The sequence below is a fragment of the Malus domestica genome, chromosome 04 (genome assembly GCF_042453785.1).
Source record: "Malus domestica chromosome 04, GDT2T_hap1".
Taxonomy (NCBI): Eukaryota; Viridiplantae; Streptophyta; class Magnoliopsida; order Rosales; family Rosaceae; genus Malus; species Malus domestica.
Genome location: NC_091664.1, coordinates 19816354 through 19830369, shown reverse-complemented (window position 1 = coordinate 19830369; position 14016 = coordinate 19816354). Strand labels below are relative to the sequence as shown.

The 14016-nt window shown below is 38.8% G+C and overlaps 1 protein-coding gene and 1 pseudogene across 2 annotated transcripts; one reads left to right on the top strand and one right to left on the bottom strand.

Annotated features, from left to right (window-relative positions):
* Positions 1–1282: 1282 nt before the first annotated feature.
* LOC103408367 (probable pectate lyase 4) lies at positions 1283–4249 on the bottom strand (annotated as a pseudogene). The gene is made up of 5 exons (XR_011580090.1): positions 3848–4249; positions 3055–3405; positions 2761–2971; positions 2558–2626; positions 1283–1715 (listed from the first exon to the last, which is right to left on the bottom strand). The product of XR_011580090.1 is annotated as a probable pectate lyase 4 (transcript).
* A 5815-nt stretch (positions 4250–10064) lies between these two features.
* Positions 10065–13604, top strand: LOC103408365 (ankyrin repeat-containing protein ITN1-like). The gene is made up of 4 exons (XM_008347217.4): positions 10065–10335; positions 10648–11202; positions 11595–12004; positions 12217–13604. Exons 1-4 carry the CDS (start codon positions 10302–10304, stop codon positions 13042–13044), a joined length of 1827 nt encoding a protein of 608 aa, XP_008345439.2. The 5' UTR covers positions 10065–10301; the 3' UTR covers positions 13045–13604.
* Positions 13605–14016: the final 412 nt, after the last annotated feature.

Below are 14016 nucleotides of genomic sequence, written 5' to 3'. Positions count from 1 at the left end.
ACGTAATGTTTGCACAAATGGCGTCCGGAAGAAGCTTAAGCTTGCTTCCGATACTGGAATTCACGACACCATTGATATTGATTTGGTATGCTAATTTTGTTTTTGAATGAATAGGTAATAAATGGGAACCACTACGGGATGGCCCAGTGGTTGGGAACGAAGTTAGACCCGTACTCCACACGTCACATCCTCGGTTCGATTCTTAGTGTTGGTAGATCGCACAATGGGGTTAGGGGGAGGCTGAAATGCCTCTGTAAGTCTTCTCGGTCCCAGAAAATATGGGGTGACGATGAAGGAAATGGTATGATGGGTAGGCCAAAGGTTGTGTGTAGCATAAGAAAAGGGAAGGGACGAGTGAGATAGGGTAATTAGTGTTTTAATTTAAGGGTACTTTTGAAATTTCACATGGACATATGGTTAAATTGTAAGAATTTTAAAAGGAAAGGCTAAATTCATTTGAGGTATAAAAATTGGCTAGCCACTCAGTACTACGGTCTGATGGTATTCCTCTTCACTTGAAAGTGAGAGGTCTTAGATTCGAATCTCGTGGATGGCGAATTCGATACCAAATTATGATTCCCATTGTGTGGCGTAGCCGAACTCCCCCTCCCCCTAGTGTAAAAATATCGATGTACTAAAAAAAAAAATTGGCTAGTTATCAAAATTCTCATGACTGATCCACTATACTCATGTATGGAGCCACCTTGGGCCCAGTGGAGGAAAATGCCCCACTCAGTTTTTATGTTGGTAAAAATGTACTCTTCCAGTTGCAGTTTTTATGTTGGAAAAAATGTACTCTTTCAATTGTTTATGATATTAGTATTAACTCTTCCATGTGCTATTGTTATCGTTGAAAGAGCATTTTCAGTCATGAAATTTCTGAGGATCGATTGAGGAATTAGATAGGAGATCAATATATGAATAATAAGATGATTATTTTTATAGAGAGAGAGAGAGAGAGAGAGAGATTTTTTGTAATGGTAATAAAGTTGTCATGCAATGGTTTCAAAACATGAAATCACCACAAGGGATGTTGTGTGAAACATTTTATAGATTAATATATAAGTATTTTGTTTAGTACATTTTTTAAATTTATAATTTGTGACTTTGTTGTTTGAGAATGCCCCATTCATGTAGATCTCTGACTTCGTCCTTGACTAAGCTATAACACGCATTACATTTATTACATAAGTATCATGAAATACAGATTATCCGTTCATCCCACGTTATAATACTTTCCTTAAGCACGAGTTCAATTTATCATTGTGGCGGATAGTAGGACTGCACAAACAATACGCACATTCATTTGTTATTGATTGTTATTTTACACACAAGAAATACATGAAGTAGACAAAACTTAACAAAAAGAAGATCAAAAAATCGAAAACTAAATAAAACTGGGAAGTGAAGTGAATATTAGTTTTCTCGTGGCTACTTAGCTACTCCTTGATCAGCTGGATGCGGATCACCTTGTCATCCTACGTAGCTACTCTTTGATCAGCTGGCCGCGGAACACCTTGCCATCATGTGCAATGTTGAAGAACATGCATAAGATCATCCACTGGAGGTCCTTTTGTCCATGTCTGATAGTGTTGGGTAGGATGAAACATGCAATGTTCACCGCCATCGGGTGATAATCCTGCTTGAGTTCCCGTTACGAATAAGTCCCCTTCGGACCTAATGTGGCCAGTCACTGCCGTCTCCTTGTCCGCTGCCTATAGAAAAGCCAGAGTAATCAAGTTAGTCTCATACAATTCAATAGCCATGTATTGGATGAATTGACAGTAGTTTTAATTGCACAAACAAGCCTACAACAATATTTTGACTCTCAACAAAGGGCGCGAGGAACATATTCTCGTTCATCAAGCCTTCAATTGGATTAATAGAAAAAATATATATCGCATTATATGCATTCATGTTAAATCTTTCTTGAAATAACTCAACTCAGCATTCAGTTCCTAACCAAGAATGAATGCGCTTACTCGAGCTTATGCACCATTCTGACCAACTTTCATCCAAATTCAAATCGCTTTTGGATATCATGATTATCATAATGGCCAACCACTATGCCTACACTATCTTCATTTTTATTTAGTCAAGTATGGTTGAATCTGGATCAACATCTCCAATGCTTCCAGTTTGAGATCAGCTCTATAGGTTGCAACGAAGGTGGTAATATAGTAGTTGGAAATTTGGACGTATCTTTGAACCCCTTCGAAATTCCAATGGTTTAAGTGCTAGAACAAGATTGAAATGTATGGAAAATGTTAGTAACTTAATATACGTCATGAAATTATATGAGGATGAAAGCGTCTGGCCTTGCATCGTGGTCAGAGATATGAATTTATAGATCATGGAGTAGGATGAGCAAAAGGGAAAGACTCGAAATATACAATAATGTTGCACTCAGCCACTCATACAAAGGACTATTGCAGGATACTGATATACAATATCTTTAGATCAGCTTCTGAAATGTCAAATGCTGAAACCGAAGAATTATGCGAGTAAGAAATCTTAAAGGCATGTAGGTGCTCGATAAAAATGAAAATGGACATACCTTCTCCGTAAGATACTTAAATGCCACTTTTTTCTTTCCTGCTTCATATATATTGCATTCAGAGAATATCTGGAGTGGAAAAATAATAATATCATATTAACCTCGTATAGGATAAAATCCTTGAAAAAATCTAAAGAGTATTTAAGCAATATATATATATATATATATATATATATATCTATATCTATCTGTAGTAGCATTACATGCGATTCTACACTCGCACAAACAACATAAATGCCCCAGTTTCGGGTATAATTGTTATATAGATGTACTTTCGCAAATCTAACGCGAGGATATCTTTGTCTGGTCCCATCAAAGAAACAGTGGTGAATGGTAACCCGAATGCATCTGTCATCGATATGCGAGGGATCTGCTCCAATCAGTATTGTCTTATCATGCTGTGAAAAATGACACCTGCATAATGGTTAAACACACGAACTTAAACTTTGCAAGGATAAGAAAAGTGAATTCCAACATGGAGCGAGGATTCACCTCACCTCGAAATTGTAATATTCGTGCTTCCTCTGGAGATATCAATAAGTCCGTCTTCATAATCACGAAGGCTGCACCGATCTATCCATATGTGTTTAGAATTGGGTTTTATTTGGATGCCATCACATCTGATCCTCTACCACCTTCAAACTCTAAATTGCATACAATCACATGTTCACATTCCTTCAACCTCAACCCCTTCCCTGTAAGTTTAATCCTCTGACCGCGCCCATCTATAGTCTTTTACGATGATATGTTCAAGTGAGACTGGAGATGGATAGTGCCCGAAATTTCAAAGACAATCCAAAGCGGCTCTTTCTTTCGGCATCCTTCCCTAAGTGAACCTGGACCATCATCTACAAACAAATATAAACTCAAACAATCAAATTTAAGCTTCCACACGCAACTATACACAGTTCACGACATCAAATGCCGATCTCAAGTTCTCAACATATCAAACAGCAGCAAGAGATGCAATCAAATTAACTAATTTAACAGCAAGATTCATACTTTGGAGTTTGCATGCCAAATTAACTACAAAATCAACCATTTAAACTGCTAAAACCCCTCAAAAAGGGATTCGAATCAACTTCCCATAAGCACTTCCACTATCCCAATCCCCATAAACAAGTTTTACTTCAACTAATTGCAAATTAAACACTAACCCACCAATTAAACTTTCAAAACACACAAAACCCAAATCTTCAAAACATAAAGCAAACACATTTACAAAGTGAATTGAAGCTAAAGTTATCAAGAACATGCATTTAGTCAATAAATTGGACTAACAAAACTGACCTGCTAGAGTAGTGACGTGGTAAACGGCCCCGTTGAGTCCGCCGACGGTGAGCCGACCGAAGCCCTCGGCCTGGGAGGCGAGGGCGCGCAAGATCGAGTCGACGTGAGCGTACAGCAAGGCGACCACCATGTTGCTGGTCCTTTTAGCTGACGATGAGCTAGAGCAAGGGATTTGAGCTGCTTGACCCGACAGACCATATTTAAAGCCAGAACTGGCCGTTTCACTGGAGACGGGGCCATTACGGCGTTTACGGTGGTGGCCGTGGCAGTTGCCCATTTATGGCAAAAAGGTTGCCGGTTTGTGCTGTGATTATGGTGGAAACTGAAACGGAAAAACATTCGTTTTGTGAGTTTGTACCAATGAAGTGAAAACCGACTCGCATTTATTGTAGAAGATGAAGATTTTTTGCGTTTGATGTGATAGTATTTACGTATTCTTGCGTCGGTTATGATAAAGTGCTTCTTCTGTCGGAGTCTCCTTGGGTTTTACTAATACAAAACCGCGGTAAACACCGATGCATTTACGTACGTAATTGTGTTTAATTCACCTTTCGAGTTACCTTTGGCATGCGAGAAATGAGGCTTCAAGATTGAAAAATACTTCATTTCTCGTGTTTGATAAATCTGACTTGAGAAATGTGGTTCGGACTTTCGGAGTGTCAATTAACAATTTCTAGTTTGATTGATTTTTCACAAAAATTATTATTTGTTACAATACTAATTATGTATAGGAATTCTATGTAATCTAAAAGATCTTTCTTTGTACTAATTATATTACTTAGAGAGGAAGCTTCTTTCTTCTTATTACTATGAATAAAAACACAAAGAATGAGGAATATGATGAATTCCTTGAGCCCTTCTCCACTCTCTCTGTGAAATCCTGTTCCCGGATTTCACTGTTATAATCTACGTATTTGTATGATTGAGATTTTATATTATTTTTGAGAATTTATATTAATTTATTTGAATTTGATTTTAATTAAACTAGTTACGAAGTTGAAGTTTGGAATTTAATTATTTAAAATTCGTAGACCGTTCGAGGTCGCAATTTATATCTTTGGATAGAGCTCGACCTTACGAACGCGTAGGCGCAAACCGTTCGTGAAACGGATCTCTAACGAAGAAATTAGAGATGTTTTGGTTAGAAAAAAAAATGAAAGGAGGGGCTGGATGCTGCCAGGTGGCAGCGGGAGAGAGAAGAAGATGAGGGAGTGCGGGAGAGAAAAGGAGGGGAGCAGCCCAATCAGAAGGGGGAGAAAGGAGGGGAAAGGAGAGACCCGAGTTGGGTCGTTTTCAACCCGTGAACCCTCAAATTTGACCCGGCTATATCTCCTTCATACGAACTCCTTTTTGGGTGATCTTGGTGTCCATGGAAAGCCCTTGACGGGCACTACATAGCTGTATCGTTAGACTTCCCCATTTATTTCCCATTTTTCCATTTCGAAGCTACAAAACCCAAAAGTTTTCCGGCGGGTTTAATCTGTTTTCGGTGATTCCAGCGAGTGTTACTGTCGATGACCACCACCAAAAGACTCCTCTCAACCCCTGGAGCAAGTCCCAAGGCTTGGACGAAACGTCAAAGTTCGTTTTGGTGATGAATCGAAGAACACCCATTTCTAGGGTTTCCGGCGGGTTTGGATAAAATTGGGACGCTTCCCGGCCGAATTGGACTTGGCCACAGGTATGAAAACTTCTCTCCTCACTGAGATCTACTTGACTGTAAAATTGGGTAATTTTTAAAAATAGTTGAATTTTTCCGGCAAATCGGGACGGCCGACCGCCAACCGCGGCGGTGCGTGCGGCGGCGACCTGGCCAGTGGGCCGACGATGTACTTTTAAGTTCATTTAGATGCCTTGATTTCATAATTGATATCCGTATGACGTAATTGGATTGTTGGACTTAGTTTCATTACGATACCTTATTGGATCAAAATATGAATCGACGATCCGACCGTTGGATCGTCACCAAACCTTAATGCGTGATAAAACATAATATTTGAGGATCATAGAAACTTACGGATCAGGAATATAATGTATGGATCTTCACTAATTGGATTTCTAAGTTTGTAAAATTAAATATCGACCGCCACTTGAATTTTGAAATTGGCGGAGATCCGACCATCGGATCGTATTGAGATTTTAGTATGTTGTTATTTGAGCATAATGTGCACTTTAGAAAGTTACAAATATGGTTTCTATTGAAATGTGATTTTCATATATTTAGCCATAGACTTATGTTCATTAAACATGATTTGGCTTGTGTACTGATGATAATGGTGATATATGGATGTTTAATTATTTCTAGTAATGTGAATGATAAGTATGATAAATGTTATGACCATGTGATCTTAGAATCCTATTAGAAGTATTATGTGGAACTTATATGCTGGTGGAACGTATTAGTTGGTGGCCACGAGCAGTGAATATGGTAGGTGACTATGTTGTAATTATGGAGATAATGAGGTTTAGATATACCTAGTACATTTGGTATGAATCATATGCTTGTTTGGATTCCGTTGAGAGATGTTCCGGAATCCCTTCTATTCTGTGATTCCGTTGAGTGATGTTCCGGAATCATATGCTTGTTTGGATTCCGTTGAGAGATGTTCCGGAATCCCTTCTATTCTGTGATTCCATTGAGTGATGTTCCGGAATCATATGCTTGTTTGGATTCTGTTGAGTGATGGTCTGGAATCCTTTCTACTCCGCGATTCCGTTGAGTGATGTTCCGGAATCGTATCTAACTTGGGTTTCATTTAGCAGTTGTTATGCATTGTGCTCCGCAATTCCGTTGAGTGATGGTCCGGAATCGTATCCTGGATTGGATTCTGTTGAGTGATGGTCCGGAATCCTTTTGTTGTCTTGGCTCTGTTATGTGGTTCAGATTCTGTTGGGTGATGGTCAGGAATCCCCTTTGGTATCTTGGTTCCGTTGAGAGGTCTGAAATCCCTATTTCAAAGAAGTAGGCTTGGCCTAAGGGTGTCACTCTAGCCTTAGTTATATATATTTGTGACAATGGTTTTGAGAATCTTGTGAATTGAGTTAGAAAAGATGTTGGATGTCTGGGTAACTCTTTCAAGATTCTTTACGATTCGATTATGATTTCATCAAGTATGAATTTAGAAAATATGGGAATGATTGATATTATTTTGATCAGATTAATTATTTAATGTGGCTAAAGAATGGTTATGTGCTTCGTCGGTTCTTAAATATGACGTATGTTGTGAATGGCAATGTGATGAGACATAATGAATTATATGTTGGATGAAAGAGAAATCATGAATTTCATGGGGGTTTGTTATGTAGCATGAGTCCAGGAATTTCATGTTGTCGGGTTATAATAAATGATGGAGGAATGCTATACTTTTGTGCTTGAATTGAGTGTGATGAATATTTGTTTTTGTGAGTGTTGAACTACGAATGACTTGATCCCTAATGAGGGTACGTAGGCAGTCTAATGAAGTGGTTAGATGCAGCCATAAAGCTTACGAAAAATTATTGTGCATCTAGTTTTTGATTGATACTTTGTATATATTCGGGAGGCATGGTATGTTATATATTAGGGTATTTGGTAGCGTCACGTGTCGATTCTGGATGTATGTCGAGATCGGGGCATGACACACTCTCTCTCTCTCTCTCTCTCTCTCTCTCCCGTCGACCCTCTCCTTCTCTTTACCCTCAGGAAAATAGGCCACGCTCCTGTTGCTGCTATAAGGAACTAAAGGATTTTGGAGAGTGATCTTCTACAACTAACATTCAAAGGCTTTTTCATAGCTTCCATCTAATCCACATTCTTCTAAAACACGAAATCGATATTTTATAAGTCCTGATAACATGAAAACATTCATCATGATGCCTGAACCGCAAATTTATTTATGCTTTGTATACTGCATAACTTGCTTGATTATGCATTATTCATGCATACCCAATATTTTATTATGTTATTTTTGCTATGCAAAGATATATTTATTTTGTTATTTGATATTACTAGGTGAATTGTCATGCCTCTATACCGAGGAACGTACAAGATCGACTTGTGACATCATCACCTACATGTTCTTCTTTTATGCCTTGCCTCCAAGACATGACCAAAACACAAACCAATACTTTAACAACGCAATAACTTTCCTTTTATATCATGAATGCATCTAACATTTGCGTTAGACTACCTACGTACCCTAAGCAATGATCAAGCTATTCATAGTTCACCATTATCAACCCCAACAATTTTCATGGCATCCCTTAGCAAGAAAATAACATAAAGTTAAACTGCCTACGTACCCTAAGCAAGGATCAAGCAATTCGTAGTTCACCACTATCAACCCTGATATTTTTCATGGCATCCCTTAGCAGGAAAATAACATAAAGTTCCAGAATCACTCCATGGAACTCACGAACATAATTCACTAGATTCCAGACTACCTAACGAAACCATATATAATAACCAAGAATTCTATTTCATCGATCACATACATCACAATATTTTCCAACAACAAGTCAACAAACACAAGAGAATGATTGATCCAAAGAATCAAAGAAGCACCATATTAACTATGTTAATCATCCATTAATATCAAATATCACTTTGCTAAGATTAATGCACCAACCACCGTAAGGTCTAACGTATTTCACTATTGAAATCCGAACATCCAACATTATAACCCTAAGTTACAACAACAATTATAAACCTGAGTAACTTCTATGCATAAGAACCTTGGTTTCCAACTAATTGAACGAATATGAAATGAAATTCTTGACCCATTAAATGAAATCCAACTAGGAAGTCGTCGCCATCACGTATTGCCAAACATAACCGTAGGCCTAGTCTAATGGTGTAGGCACCCATTGCGGGTATACCAAGCATGATCACCCCTAAAATTGGTAAGTTCCTTCATCGTGGATATACCAAGTAGGGCCGTCTCCAATAGCTCTAGGTAGTGATCACCGATCAAGGATTTACCAAGCATGATCACCCCTAGCATGCATATGGTCCCCCATTGCAGATATACCAAGCAAAACCATAGGCATAGTCTAATTACACAGGCAGTGATCACCCATCACAGATATACCAAGCATAACCACCCCTAAAATCCTTATGGTCCCTTATAAAAACAAAATGTTGCAAACATATTTATCAATCTTAAACTATTAGGCTTTCAATTCCATTACGATTTTCAATTTCTTTCCATTGACATTACATAAGGTAATAGCAAAGGGATTATTTTAGCTACGACACATGTACTATTCACCAAATCTCACTTTAGTCCCTACACTCTATATTAACTCAATTTACCACTTGCACTCTTTCTTCATGTCACACTTTAGCCCATACACTTTGTATTGTCTCACTTTAACACATGCATCCTTCCTCAATGTCCCACTTTTACCATATTTCATCAAATAAATTGAAAAGAGCCATTAGTTGTGCTAATGTGGCATGGACAATTTAGTTTTTTCAACTATGTTAGTAAGACCCATTGGTGAAAGAATGTGAGTTAAACTCAAACCAGGGTTTGATTTCTCCATACTAAAGAAAATAAAGGAGAGAGCGATAGAGGTAGATTCTCCTTAAGAATCTCTGCAAAAGAACATTGAAATTGATTCGTAAAGTGAAATTCAACCTTCGCTTCTTATATTTCAACCTTCATTTCTTATATTCAACCTTCTTTCTTATATTTTTCTCTTAATATGGGAAATCAAACCCTAGTTTGAGTTTAATCCACCTCCTATTACCCTTGGGTTCCACTAACATACCATGTCACATGCCACACAACCAACTTAGTTGAAAATTTTAAATTGTCCATGTCACGTCAACACAACTAATGTCTCTCTTAACTTATTTGTCGAAATAGAGTGAAATGAGACGTTGAGGAAGAATGCAGGTGATAAAGTGAAAGAATATAATTATAACGATAAAAGTAAGATATTGCGAAGAATACAAGTATCATAACTAAAAATAATCCGAACAAAAGATTGCATGAACTTATAAGGTTTGACATTACTCAAATTATGTGTCTTTTTTTCCCAAGAGTTATGAGTTGAAAATCAACTGAAAGCAGGTTACAAGGATTCTTTTTCTTGTTACACAAGTAACCTAGTTTGGTATGAGGTTGGTGTTCGATCCGGTTACCTCGTGGTGTCAAAATTGGTTCAGCACTGCTGGCACCAAATTAACGACCTCATTTATTTCATTAATTTTTTAATTTTTGTTTAATATCAACCTCATTTTTTTTTTTTGAAAAAAAAAAAAGAAAAAAATCAAAGCTCCCCTGTTCTTGGCCACCCGCCACCCGCCGCCACCTCCACCCGCCCCGCCCCGCCCCGCCCCCATCAGCTCTGCCTTCTTGCTCGCCTTCAAAATCCTAATCGAACACATTCTTCGTTCCCCCCGATCAATTGGTCGCATTTTTTTATTATAATATAGAAATGAACAGGTAAAGGCTCGATTTTCACAATGAGAATCCGTTTGGAACCGGGGCATGATTCAGGTACTCCCTCTCCCTCTCTCTTTGCATTACTGTGTGTTTGACTGCCGATAATCTGCAGGAAAATGAAAGAATATGCAATTAGGATTTAAATTTTCCTTGATAGTTCATTTTCCTTTGTCATTTGATCAATTTTGCGGGAAACACAGAAAAAAGAAGTCTTTAATTTTGTTAATTTTTTTTTGGTATTAATTTCTCAATTACGATTTTATAACCACAGAGTATATGATCCAATGAGTTGGTTTTTGTTTTTTAAATTATTTTTAAATTAATTAAATGAATACATATTGAATTGTGGTTTATTTGACTTGTAAGGAGGTGAAGGGGACCTGGAGAAGGGGCTGGCGCAGCCCTCGACCCCAGGAGCTCTGTCGGAGCCGCCGTCGTCGCCGCACCCGTCGAGGCCGGCCCTGGTGTTCTCCAATTCCAGCAAGGCCCTACTGGTTTCAAATTCCGGCAAGGCATTGCTGGTTTCAAATTCCGGCAAGTCTCTGGTCGTGTCGAATTCCGGGAAGCCCCTTGATCAGTTGGGGAGGAAGAAGTATGTGAAGCAGGTGACCGGGCGCAACAATGACACGGAGCTTCACCTGGCTGCGCGCCGCGGGGATTTGGCAGCGCTGCAGCAGATTCTAGCGGAGATTGACGCTCAGATGGTGGGATCCGAGTTTGATGAAGAGGTGGCGGAGATTAGGTCTGCCATTGTGAATGAGGTGAATGAGTTGGGAGAGACGGCGCTTTTCATAGCGGCGGAGCAGGGGCATCTTGCTATGGTGGAGGAGCTTTTGCCTTACATGACGGAGGAGGGCATTTTGTTGAAGAATCAAATTGGGTTTGATGCATTGCATATTGCTGCAAATCAAGGGCACCAAGGTAGCCATAAAGTTAGATAATTCGAGCCCGAATTTGAATTTTGTTCTTGTCCTTCTTTCAGTTATATGATATCTATGTGTTTATAAGATGTTGAAATGGAGAAGCTTTTAGTGTGACAGTCATTACTATCACATGGTGTTACTAATCCACATGTTGTAGTATTGGTGAACGAAAGATCAGTTGTTTTTAATTCCCTTGTCGAATTTTTGAGTCCAGATTTGGATTAGTGTTGTGTTATGTCCATAACAGGTATAGTTCTTTCTGAGAATGTTCTGTTTTGTTTTAAACTTTTAGTTCAGTCACTGTGAGTTTTTTCTGCTCTGTTATTGGTGATAATCGAGTTTCAATATCGTGTCACCTCAGTTCAATAACTACTAACTAGCTTTATGCAGCCATTGTCCAGGTGCTCTTAGACCATGACCCGGGGCTTAGCAAAACAGTTGGGCAGGCAAATGCGACCCCTCTTGTGTCTGCAGCTACAAGAGGGCATACAGCAGTAGTTAAAGAATTACTATCCAAAGATTCAAGTTTGCTGGAATTAGCGAAATCCAATGGGAAGAATGCATTGCATCTTGCTGCACGGCAGGGGCATGTAGAAATTGTGAAAACTTTGCTTGGAAGGGATCCACAACTAGCAAGAAGAACTGATAAGAAAGGACAAACTGCTTTGCATATGGCAGTAAAAGGTGTTAGCAGTGAAGTTGTGAGGTTGATTGTCGATGCGGATCCAGCTATTGTCATGCTTCCAGACAAGTTCGGCAATTCAGCATTGCATGTGGCCACCAGGAAAAAGCGAGTAGATGTATGTATTTCCATTGTTGGATCTTCAAGTTTTGACATGTCAATATAATCTTGCTCTATGATTGGATACTTAATATTGACTTTATTCATTTTATCTTAATACAAGTTCCTTGTTTTGCCGATAAGTTTTTTTGATTGATCTGCAATTAACTATTAACTGAGTTTGAGCTTGGTTTACATCTTTAGAAATTTAATTTCTCATTACGCTTGCAGATAGTCAATGTGCTATTGCTCGTTCATGACACAAATGTGAATGTTCTAACAAGAGACCAGAAAACACCCCTTGATATAGCCGAAGGACTTCCATACTCTGAAGAAATCACAACAATTAAGGAAACCTTGACTCAATATGGTGCTGTCCGAGCAAATGAACTTAACCAGCCACGGGATGAGCTTAGAAACACCGTGACAGAGATTAAAAAAAATGTCCATAATCAGCTTGAACAAGCCCGCAAAACCAACCAGAGTGTAACTGGAATTGCCACAGAGCTCCGGAAGCTACAGAGGGAAGGAATCAATAATGCCACTAACTCAGTCACAGTGGTTGCTTCACTCTTTGCAACAGTAGCTTTTGCAGCTCTATTTACACTTCCTGGTGGTGATCTTGACTCCGGGGCAGCTGTTATGTCAATCCAAGTGTCATTTAAAATTTTCATCCTTTTCAATGCTGTTTCACTGTTCGCATCATTGGCTGTTGTTTTGGTACAAATCACCCTCGTCAGGGGGGAGACAAAGGCGGAGAGGAGGGTTGTGGAAGTGATCAATAAGTTGATGTGGCTTGCCTCTGTCTGCACCACAGTAGCATTTATTTCTTCATCATATATAGTGGTTGGGCGGCATAATGTGTGGGCTGCAATCCTTGTCACAGTTATAGGGGGACTTATAATGGGGGGAGTTATTGGTACCATGACATATTATGTGGTGAAGACCAAAAGGATTCGTAGAGTGAGGAAGAGGGAGAAGATGTCGAGGATTGGAACCAACCATTCCGTGCATCACTCAGAGTCCGATTCAGAAGTGAACCGTGTTTATGCCCTGTGATCATAGTCTGGCTGGAACTAGCCTCTGGTTCTATGCCACATGGAGAAGAAAATCAACGCAGGATTAGCTGATTCCAAAAAGGTTCTAAGCTATAGATACAAAATTCAGGGACCTTGTAATAGCATCTGTGAATTGACTAGTTTGAAAGTGATTTTCTGGGTGTCTCAAGGATTAAGAAAATTTTCAGCAAAACTGTTGATGTCCTTGAATCTTCAAAGGCAGCAAGTGAGAAATATCATCTGTATATTATATGGCATATACATGGTACCAGTCCATTTGTAACTTGTATAGGTTTTTGTCAGTGGTGAGTTGCTATTCGCATTCTAGCAATAGGTAGTGACTGATTAGTTGCTCAAAACTTTGAACGTCACTTTACTTGACATTAATGTCTGATAACTGTCAATGTATCTGATATGTGAATAAAACCTGAAGCATTACATGTGCATAGAATCAGATGGTTGAGAAAAGAATGTATTAGGTCGATGTTGCTTGAACTTATGTATAAACAGAGTTTGCTGTGGATGCCTACGGTACAGGTTTCCGTTTCTACTTTTCCCTCATCCCATGTTTTTTCCACTCTAAATTGAAAAGTTGCTATATTGTATTGGGGACTTTCCTTCTACTACTGATGAGGGATTGCTTATGAATGCCGTGACTGTTGAAGTTATTGTCCATGCAGATGAGAGAAGCAGTGCTCCAATTAGAGGATTCGAGATTTTGACAATGTTTCTGCAGAAGGTACCATTTTCCTTCGTCTCTCTTCATATTTTCTGGTCAATTTTGATAGAACTCATCAAACTACTGACCTTTTGGATGATTCAATATCAAATAGAAACAAAGGGTATGTGATTTGCACAATTTGATCGATATGCAACTATAATGTAGTGAGATTAGTCGCAAATAACAAGTTTTCGACATTTGGAAATTTGTGAGTTGATTGGTTGAACACACCAAAGATCTAATGGCATTGTA